The sequence below is a fragment of the Anolis carolinensis genome, unplaced genomic scaffold, assembly GCF_035594765.1.
Source record: "Anolis carolinensis isolate JA03-04 unplaced genomic scaffold, rAnoCar3.1.pri scaffold_14, whole genome shotgun sequence".
In the NCBI taxonomy this organism is placed as follows: Eukaryota; Metazoa; Chordata; class Lepidosauria; order Squamata; family Dactyloidae; genus Anolis; species Anolis carolinensis.
Window position 1 is genome coordinate 11,657,111 of NW_026943825.1, and position 11,080 is coordinate 11,668,190.

The 11,080-nt window shown below is 42.5% G+C and overlaps 1 protein-coding gene across 2 annotated transcripts in view; it reads left to right on the plus strand.

The window, feature by feature from the left end:
• The window catches only part of mtmr11 (myotubularin related protein 11), a 65,642-nt gene that overhangs the window by 36,460 nt on the left and 18,102 nt on the right, over positions 1–11,080 (plus strand). For both annotated transcript variants that reach the window (XM_062964734.1, XM_062964733.1), the window contains exons 11-14: positions 1,804–1,876; positions 2,836–2,906; positions 5,420–5,592; positions 8,581–8,751. In XM_062964734.1, the coding sequence (XP_062820804.1) occupies positions 1,804–1,876; positions 2,836–2,906; positions 5,420–5,592; positions 8,581–8,751 (488 nt within the window). The remainder of the gene's footprint in view (positions 1–1,803; positions 1,877–2,835; positions 2,907–5,419; positions 5,593–8,580; positions 8,752–11,080) is intronic.

Consider the following 11,080-nt stretch of genomic DNA (forward strand, 5'->3'; position numbering starts at 1 on the left):
TGATTGTACCTTTCCTGCCTGGTAGAAGTATTATATTATTATTAAGCAGAGGCTGGATGACCATCTATCTGGAGGGCTTTGATTGTCATCTGATGGGAAGGCTTAGATTGTGCCTTTTCTTGCTGGGCAGAATGGGGTTGGAATGGATGGCCCTTGGGGTCTCTCAACTCTAGGACTCTATTATTATTATTATTATTATTATTATTATTATTATTATTATTATTATTATTATTATGCAGAGGCTGGATGGCCATCTCTTGGCAGGGCTTTGATTGTGCCTTTTCTGCCTGGCAGAGGCATTATTATTATTATTATTATTATTATTATTCAGAGGTTCGATGGCCATATGTTGGCAGGGCTTTGATTGTGCCTTTCCTACCTGGTACAAGTATTATAATATTATTATTACTACTAAGCAGAGGCTGGATGGCCATCCGTCAGGAGGGCTTTGATGGTGCCTTTCCTGCCTGGCAGAAGCATTATATTACTATTATTATTATTATTATTATGCAGAGGCTGGATGGCCATCTCTTGGCAGGGCTTTGATTGTGCCTTTCCTACCTGGTACAAGTATTATAATATTATTATTATTACTAAGCAGAGGCTGTATGACCATCCGACAGGAGGGCTTTGATTGTGCCTTTCCTGCCTGGCAGAAGTATTATATTATTATTAAGCAGAGGCTGGATGGCCATCTCTTGGCAGGGCTTAGATTGTGCCTTTTCTTGCTGGGCAGAATGGGGTTGGACTGGATGACCCTTGGGGTCTCTAAACTCTAGGACTCTACTACTATTATTATTATTATTATTATTATTATTATTATTATTATTATTATTATTAAGCAGAGGCTAGATGGCCATCTCTTGGCAGGGCTTTGATTGTGCCTTTTCTGCCTGGCAGAAGCATTATATTATTATTACTATTTTTATTAAGCAGAGGCTGGATAGCCATCTCTTGGCAGGGCTTTGATTGTACCTTTCCTGCCTGGTAAAAGTATGATTATTAATAATATTATTATTACTATAACTATTATTATTCAGAGGTTGGATGGCCATCTGTTGGGAAGGCTTAGATTGTGCCTTTCCTACCTGGCAGAAGCAATATTATTATTATTGTTGTTGTTGTTATTAAGCATAGGCTGGATGGCCATCTCTTGGCAGGGCTTTGATTGTGCCTTTTCTGCCTGGCAGAAGCATTGTTGTTGTTGTTGTTGTTGTTGTTGTTGTTGTTGTTGTTGTTATTATTATTATTATTATGCAGAGGCTGGATAGACATCTCTTGGCAGGGCTTTGATTGTGCCTTTCCTACCTGGTACAAGTATTATAATATTATTATTATTAAACAGAGGCTGGATGGCCATCTGTCCAAAGGGATTTTATTGTTCTTTCCTGCCTGATAGAAGTATTATTAATATTACTAAGCAGAGACTGGATGGCCATATGTCAGGAGGGCTTTGATTGTGTTTTCCTTACATGGCAGAACAGTGTTGAGGTGGCTTTTGGGGATCCTTTCCAAACCTAGATTGACTGCTTCCGAGTCTCCTTCTCTGGAGCTTCCTAAGCAGAGGCTAGATGGCCATCCGCCGGGAGGGATCGGATGGTGCCTTTCCTGCCTAGGAGAATGGAGTCACGCTGCATGCCCTTTGGGGTCTCTTCTAACTCTAGGATTTCCTGACCCTCGAAATCCCAGGGATTTTCCCTTCGGAGTTAGAGAGCCAAATGCAAATGTTGGAAGAAGGAGAAGGAGGTGCAAGGATATGAATTTCAGTGTCTAAAATCCGCGGTTTTATGTTCTCTTTTTGAGATTCCTCTGTCGCCCCTTCGGACGAGAAATGGCTCTCAAGCTTGGAAGGGACGCGGTGGTTGGATCACGTCAGGTGAGGAAAGCCCCCTTCACCCTGTGGATAGAGCAGGACTATCATGGAGGAATCGCATTGGCCTTTTTCGCTGCAGCATCATGTTACACCTCAGCACTGGTTCACCTTGTTCTTAACACACCCTCCACCACAGCAGACTTGGTTAAAACAGTTTATTGATAAAGGAGAGCAAAGTCTGAATAAAAGCAGTAAAGGAAAGCAATAATCCAAATGTAAAGGCAATCTGTAGAATATAGTTCAAAGTCTCTAATATAGCAAATCAGTCCTAAAAACAAGGCAGCATGAACTCCAAAATGCAATCCAAACAGGGGATCTAAGCATGGATAAAAGCAAGAGTCCTTTTCCATGAGCATAGGCAAGGCAGGAACTTAGCTTCCAAAATCAACGTTTCTTCGTCTGAAACCTTTCCCTGTTTCTCCCTATTGAACCATGCTTACAGACTAAATAAGTATTAAATAAGCATTCAACAACACATTAAATAAGCATTCCTCTGTCCTTGAGTTCCCAGCTATCCTAAGAGAACGTCTGGGAAGATGAACTCTTAACCGTAACCTTGTATCCCTATCGAAGGAAGACTCCTCTGACTCACTGCCAGAGCCACCTGGGACTTGTTGATGTTCTGAATCCCATGAAAGGTCACCCTTATCACTGACTTCTGCTTCACTACTAGTTTGTTTATCGAAAACTTCTGCTTCACTGCTAGTCTGACAATTCAGAGCCTTCAGCATTTCCTTGGTCAGCCTGCATAAACCCAAATCTACCTTCATCATCAGCCTGAACCACAACACATCGCACTCTTGGCTCATGTTCAGCTTGGTGTCCACAGAGACCCCTAGATCCCTTTCCCATGGACTGTTTCCAAGCCACCCATCCGATATTTGCACAAGGTTCATAATGAACAATTCGGATTCTCCCAGTTGAAAGGAATTGCTTCTTATCCGCCTGCCTTTGCTTTGCAGGGCCTGCTTGAAGAAGGCTGGAGAGGTCTCCGTCTTGCTGGCCGAAAGGAGTCGCTCGGTGGTCCTGCAAGGTAGATAATAGCCTTGCAATGCTCCCATTGAGACAATAGTATTTGTAGGATATTATTATTATTATTTTATTGTATGACACAGCAAAAAAGATAGATATGCTGGATTTCGTATCACAAAATCACCAAAAATTACAAACCACGCATGCGCAGAGCGCCCCCCCCCCAACGGAACAGTGATGTTAGCCAGGTGGGCGGGGCTTTAACGTGTGGCTGAACATTGCTAGACATATTAGAGATAGGAAACAATCAGAGCCAGCTAACACCTCCCAACAAAGGATTCTCCCTCAGAGTCATTATTATTATTATTATTATTTTATTATGACACAGCAAACAAGATAGATATGCTGGATTTCATTTCACAAAATCACAAGTCGAACACTTCCCAAGTGTCTAGGACTGTGTGATGTATTTTAGGATGATCCCAATAGGGTGGCCTTTTGCAGTTGGCAGATTTTGTCAATGCCTATTGTTTCCAAATGCCGGCTGAGATCTTTTGGCATGGCACCCAGTGTGCCCATCACCACCAGGACCACCTGCACTGGTTTCTGCCAGAGTCTTTGCAGTTCAATCTTGAGGTCCTGATAGCGGCTGAGTTTTTCCTGTTGTTTTTCTTCAATGCGACTGTCACCTGGGATGGCAACATCAATGATCCAAACTTTTTTCTTTTCCACAACTGTGATGTCTGGTGTGTTCTGTTCCAGAACCTTGTCAGTCTGGATTTGGAAGTCCCACAGTATCTTTGCATGTTCATTTTCGAAGACTTTTGCAAGTTTGTGATCCACCAGTTCTTTGCTGCTGGGAGGTGGTACTTGAGGCATAAATTCCAATGAATCATTTGGGCCACATAGTTGTGCCTCTGTTTGTAGTCTGTCTATGTGATTTTCTTACAGCAGCTGAGGATATGATCAATGGTTTCGTCGGTTTCCTTGCACAGTCTGCATTTTGGGTCATAGTCTGACCATTCCTCATTCCCTGCACCCTCGCAGTGATGTTGACCGGCTATATCTGCCTAGAAGATCAGGGGGCAGAGGACTCTTACAAGTCAAACAAGCAGTCAAAGAAGAAGAACATGCCCTGGCAGAATATGGAAAGCAAAGTGAAGAACCTGCTTTGATTGAAGTCAAAAATCAGAAACTCCTCAAAGCACAGCAGACAAAAAACCAGTACAAGAAAACCGCACTACAAACTAGAGCTGACAGCTGGCACAACAAAACATTGCATGGAAAGTTCCTTGACAAAATTGAAGGAAAAGCTGATAAGGAGAAGACCTGGCTGTGGCTCACGAATGGGACCCTGAAGAAGGAGACAGAAGGCCTGATCCTTGCAGCCCAGGAGCAAGACATCAGGACAAAGGCCATTCAGGCCAAGATCCAAAAATCAGCTGATGACCCAAAATGCAGACTGTGCAAGGAAACCGACGAAACCATGGATCATATCCTCAGCTGCTGTAAGAAAATCGCATAGACAGACTACAAACAGAGGCACAACTATGTGGTCCAAATGATTCATTGGAACTTATGCCTCAAGTCCCACCTCCCAGCAGCAAAGAACTGGTGGGATCACAAACCTGCAAAAGTATTGGAAAATGAGCATGCAAAGATACTGTGGGATTTCCGAATCCAGACTGACAAAGTTCTGGAACACAACACACCAGACATCACAGTTGTGGAAAAGAAAAAGGTTTGGATCATTGATGTTGCCATCCCAGGTGACGAAAAACAACAGGAAAAACTCAGCCGCTCTCAGGACCTCAAGGTTGAACTGCAAAGACTCTGGCAGAAACCAGTGCAGGTGGTCCCGGTGGTGGTGGGCACACTGGGTGCCGTGCCAAAAGATCTCAGCCGGCATTTGGAAACAATAGACATTGACAAAATTACCATCTGCCAACTGCAAAAAGCCACCCGACTGGGATCTGCACACATCATCCGAAAATACATCACACAGTCCTAGACACTTGGGAAGTGTTTGACTTGTGATCTTGTGATACAAAATCCAGCATATCTATCTTGTTTGTTGTGTCATGATAAAATAAATACAGAAAAATAATACATGTAGTAATAAATAGAGTAAAATAATAAATATAATAATAATAAGATCAGAGTGAAATAAGAAATGTATTAATAATAAGAGGAAAAATAGAGTAAAATAAATATAATAGTAGCAACAATAATAGAGAAAAATAATAAATGTATTAATACCAATAATAATAGAGAAAAATAATAAATGTGCCATATATTCTCGAGTATAAGCTGACACAAATATAAGCCAACCAGGACCTTCACCCGAGTATAAGCTGAGGGGGGGCTTTTTCAGTCTTAAAAAAAGGGCTGAAAAACTAGGCTTATACTCGAGTATATACAGTAATATAAATATATGCTTTCCCCTCTGGATTGAATGCAGAGTTGGCTCATTGAAAACAGCACGTATGATGCAAAGCAGTGTTATTTCATATTTCCAAAGGCGCCCAGGTTTCAAAACAGATCCTTTCCCTTCTTTTTCTCCCATTTGCAAAGAATCAAGCGACCGGGATCTGAATTGTTTGCTGGCCTCCTTAGTCCAGGTCCTTTCGGATGCCCACAACCGAACCATATCCGGGTTCCAGAGCCTGATCCAGAAAGAATGGGTTGCGGCCGGGCATCCCTTCCTCCACCGGCTCAATCTGTTCCAGAAGAACGACCGAGACGAGGTCTGTTGCTTTGGGAAGAAAATAATGCCTTTTGGGGTCTTATTATGTCCTGTTTTGCTTTTCAAAATCCATCCTCTTGGCAGCGGAGGCAAAATAATAATACAAGGGTTGAATGAAAAGTAATGCCTCCACCTTCGTAACTCCTCAACAGATGATAGTACTGGCTTGTTCAGTAGACTCTCCTCTACAGTTCCATTTGGCAGGAAGCTTTAGCATTGAACGGTTGTGTTGTCAAAGTGCAAAGTATGGAACCCTGCGCAGACGGGGAAGCCTTAGCATTGAACGGTTGTGTTGTTAAAGTGCAAAGTATGGAACCCTGTGCAGACGGGGAAGCCTTAGCATTGAACGGTTGTGTTGTTAAAGTGCAAAGTATGGAAACCTGCGCAGACGGGGAAGCCTTAGCATTGAACGGTTGTGTTGTTGAAGTGTGAAGTATGGAACCCTGTGCAGACGGGGAAGCCTTAGCATTGAATGGTTGTGTTGTCAAAGTGCAAAGTATGGAACCCTGTGCAGACGGGGAAGCCTTAGCATTGAATGGTTGTGTTGTCAAAGTGCAAAGTATGGAACCCTGTGCAGACGGGGAAGCCTTAGCATTGAACGGTTGTGTTGTTAAAGTGCAAAGTATGGAACCCTGTGCAGACGGGGAAGCCTTAGCATTGAACGGTTGTGTTGTTAAAGTGCAAAGTATGGAACCCTGTGCAGACGGGGAAGCCTTAGCATTGAATGGTTGTGTTGTCAAAGTGCAAAGTATGGAACCCTGTGCAGACGGGGAAGCCTTAGCATTGAATGGTTGTGTTGTCAAAGTGCAAAGTATGGAACCCTGTGCAGACAGGGAAGCCTTAGCATTGAATGGTTGTGTTGTCAAAGTGCAAAGTATGGAACCCTGTGCAGACGGGGAAGCCTTAGCATTGGACAGTTGCGTTGTCAAAGTGCAAAGTATGGAACCCTGCGCAGACAGGGAAGCCTTAGCATTGAATGGTTGTGTTGTCAAAGTGCAAAGTATGGAACCCTGTGCAGACGGGGAAGCCTTAGCATTGAATGGTTGTGTTGTCAAAGTGCAAAGTATGGAACCCTGTGCAGACGGGGAAGCCTTAGCATTGAATGGTTGTGTTGTCAAAGTGCAAAGTATGGAACCCTGTGCAGACGGGGAAGCCTTAGCATTGAATGGTTGTGTTGTTAAAGTGCAAAGTATGGAACCCTGTGCAGATGGGGAAGCCTTAGCATTGAATGGTTGTGTTGTTAAAGTGCAAAGTATGGAACCCTGTGCAGACGGGGAAGCCTTAGCATTGAATGGTTGTGTTGTCAAAGTGCAAAGTATGGAACCCTGTGCAGACGGGGAAGCCTTAGCATTGAATGGTTGTGTTGTCAAAGTGCAAAGTATGGAACCCTGCGCAGACAGGGAAGCCTTAGCATTGAATGGTTGTGTTGTCAAAGTGCAAAGTATGGAACCCTGTGCAGACGGGGAAGCCTTAGCATTGAATGGTTGTGTTGTTAAAGTGCAAAGTATGGAACCCTGTGCAGACAGGGAAGCCTTAGCATTGAATGGTTGTGTTGTTAAAGTGCAAAGTATGGAACCCTGTGCAGACGGGGAAGCCTTAGCATTGAATGGTTGTGTTGTCAAAGTGCAAAGTATGGAACCCTGTGCAGACGGGGAAGCCTTAGCATTGAATGGTTGTGTTGTCAAAGTGCAAAGTATGGAACCCTGCGCAGACAGGGAAGCCTTAGCATTGAATGGTTGTGTTGTCAAAGTGCAAAGTATGGAACCCTGTGCAGACGGGGAAGCCTTAGCATTGAACGGTTGTGTTGTTAAAGTGCAAAGTATGGAACCCTGTGCAGATGGGGAAGCCTTAGCATTGAATGGTTGTGTTGTCAAAGTGCAAAGTATGGAACCCTGTGCAGACGGGGAAGCCTTAGCATTGAACGGTTGTGTTGTTAAAGTGCAAAGTATGGAACCCTGTGCAGATGGGGAAGCCTTAGCATTGAATGGTTGTGTTGTCAAAGTGCAAAGTATGGAACCCTGCGCAGACGGGGAAGCCTTAGCATTGGACAGTTGCGTTGTCAAAGTGCAAAGTATGGAACCCTGCGCAGACGGGGAAGCCTTAGCATTGAATGGTTGTGTTGTCAAAGTGCAAAGTATGGAACCCTGCGCAGACAGGGAAGCCTTAGCATTGAATGGTTGTGTTGTTAAAGTGCGAAGTAAGGAACCCTATGCAGACGGGGAAGCCTTAGCATTGGACGGTTGTGTTGTTAAAGTGCGAAGTATGGAACCCTGCGCAGACGGTCGGTCCATGTGACTTAAGCAACGTGCAGTCATTGAATTCTTGACAGCTGAAGGTGACGCCCCAAAGGAGATTCCTCAGAGAATGAAAGCTGTTTATGGCGATTGTGTTGATGTGAGTCCTGTGCGTTGTTGTGTGAGTAAGTTGAAAGATGTTGAGGTGGAAACATCTGACTTGTGTGACAAACAAAAAGTTGGACGTCCTGTGAGAGCGACCACTGAGTTTCACAAGCAAAAGGTTGACAGGTTGATTCAGGATGATCATCATATCACTCAGAGAGAAATTTCAAGCATAATTGGCATTTCACAAGAATGTGTGGGTCACATCATTGCTTTGCTTGGCTGTCGGAAGATCTGTGTACGATGGGTCCTGTGAGACGTCGGTTGCGGGAACAGAGTGTTGACTTCTTCCGTGACGGCTTCAGAAAACGTGTTCATCATTGGCAGAAATGTATCCAATTGTCTGGTGATTATGTGGAAAAGTGAATAGTGGTCGTTAAAGAGGATATTTTAAGGATTATTTCTGCATTTGATTTATTAAAATATTCCCATCCAAACCGAAGTAACAAAGGTTACTTTTCATTCAACCCTCGTAATTCATGATGCTTGGAATGGTAACATCAAGAGTTCTTTGTGGGAACACATAGTACTAGTAGTAGAAGTAATTATAATAATAATAATAATACCATAATTCTTTTTTTGCCTTTCAGTCGCCAGTCTTCCTGCTGTTCCTGGATTGCGTCTGGCAGCTTCTCCAACAGTTTCCCCAGTCTTTTGAGTTTTCCGACACTTACCTGGTGGCTTTGCACGACAGCAGCTACCTGCCCTTTTCCAGCACTTTCCTCTTCAACTGCCAATGGGAACGGGGCCGGAGGAACCAGGTGAGCAAACAAAACTGGGCAAAACTCCCCCAATTTGTGCCAAAATGGGGGGCAAATAATGCCAGAAACATTGTGGCAATAACAGTGTATTTTTAATTACAAAAAATGATGTAAAAAGACTTAAAATGATGCAATGACTAAGCAAAACTAGTAGGGTAATATAAGCAGGTGTGCCTGTGAGTGAGTTGCTCCTCCTGAAGACATCCTTCTGTGTGAAGATTGCCTCGGTGGAAAGCGTGCTGTGTTTGTCTGCTCCAAGGAGAGAGCTGCTTCAGTTTGAAGGTTGAGAGAGAAGCCCAGCGTGAAGGCAAGAAGCTGAGGCAAAGATATAACAAGGAATTCTAAAGAACTTTGTTTATGTTCTGAAAACCTTGTTTTTGTAAATAATATAACCATATTATTTTCCTACAAGAAAAGCCTCCGAAGGAAGATAACAATAGCCTGTGTTTTTATTTGGTGTTATACTGGCTACTGCTCTGGGTCACGCTGCTGCTGCTAAATAAGTGTTAGGGATTCCTCTTCTTCAGAAGAGGAAGGGAAGCAGGAACGTATTCCTAAGGAGGAGACTTTGCAAGTACCCACATTTCAGGAGAGGCGAAAGGAAACAGAGCAGAGATGTCGTTCAGCTAGAATAGCTTCCAGAAATGCAGCAGAGTAATTAGGAACTGCCCTAGCAGCTGGGAGGGGACTCAGGGCTATAAAGCAAAAGCAGGTGCAGTCAGCTCTTGCTGGTAACAAACTGACTCTTAATGCCTAAGCCTTCGCTCACCTTGTGCCTGCTTCGAGTCTGCATCTGGGAAACTGTTCCTAAGGATTTATTGCTGTTTCTTTGTCTGAAGTAAGACTGCTATTTGATTTGGGAATTTAACTAAGAACTGTGTTTACCCTAAGACTTCCTTGCTTCCTTTTGCATTATTCCACTATTCTGTTCTTTATGTTTTGCTGAAGTAAAGCAGTTTTCATTTATTTACCACAGTGTTTTAAGGCTGTTCTTGAAAGACAAAACAGGACAATAAGCTACTCTGCTGTTTACTTTTATGGTGAAGGTCTTTTGTTATTAAGCAAAAAGGAAAAGTATGGTATATAATACAGTACAAGGTAAGTTGTGTTCAAGTTATACACTTCTATTGTAATATAATTATTTGTATATTATGAATGTAACATCAATTTATATGTTCAAAATTGTATAGGTAAGTAATTGTTCTTTGATGAACGACAGGGACGGGGTTACGGTCAATCACCGGGCTAATTTAAACCCAGTTCAGATTTGAAATGGTTTAAAACAACAATTACTTACCTATACAGTTTTCTCCAACAGTTTCCCCTGTCTTTTGAGGAGCCCCGGTGGCGAAGTGCGTTAAAGCACTGAGCTGCTGAATTTGCAGACCTAAAGGTCCCAGGTTCAAATCCCGGGAGCGGAATGAGCTCCCGCTGCTAGCCCCAGCTCCAGCCAACCTAGCAGTTCGAAAACATGCAAATGTGAGTAGATAAATAGGTACTGCTCCGGCGGGAAGGTAATGGCGCTCCATGCAGTCATGCCGGCCACATGACCTTGGAGGTGTCTACGGACAACACCGGCTCTTCGGCTTAGAAATGGAGATGAGCACCAACCCCCTGAGTCAGACACGACTGGACTTAACGTCAGGGGAAAACCTTTACCTTTAACATCAATTTATTTGTTCAAAACTATATAGGTAAGTAATTGTTGTTTTAAATATATTGAATATACATATAATATTGATAATATTATAATGTAATAAAATATAATAATACACTATTATAATTGTATATTATATATTACATGTAATATTACTAATAATATTACAATATAGTGGTATAGTACAATATAGTAATATATAATGCTTCTATTGTGCTATGCTAATAATATAATTTATTCTATGTACATATAACTTGTAAGCTGCCCTGAGTCCCCTTTGGGGTGAGAAGAGCGGAATATAAATGTCGCTAATAATAATAATTTCAAGTCTGATGAACGACAGGGACAGGGCCATCCTCTCCTCCATCCCAGTGGTCTTTTTTCTTTTTTCTTTGCAGATTCATATGTTATTTGAGTGATTATATTCCTTCTGCTTTTGTGATTGTTTTAGTCAATTGTTATGTTTTGTTTTTGTTTTTAATTCTTATAGCGTTTTATAGTGTTTTCAGTGTTTTATTGTACAATGTTTTATGCTGATTTTATATTGGAAACCGCCCTGAATCCCTTTCGGGAGAGAGGGCGGTATACAAATAAACTTTTACTTACTTACTTACTTACTTACAGGGTTACGGTCAATCACCGGGTTAATTTAAACCCAATTCAGACTTGAAA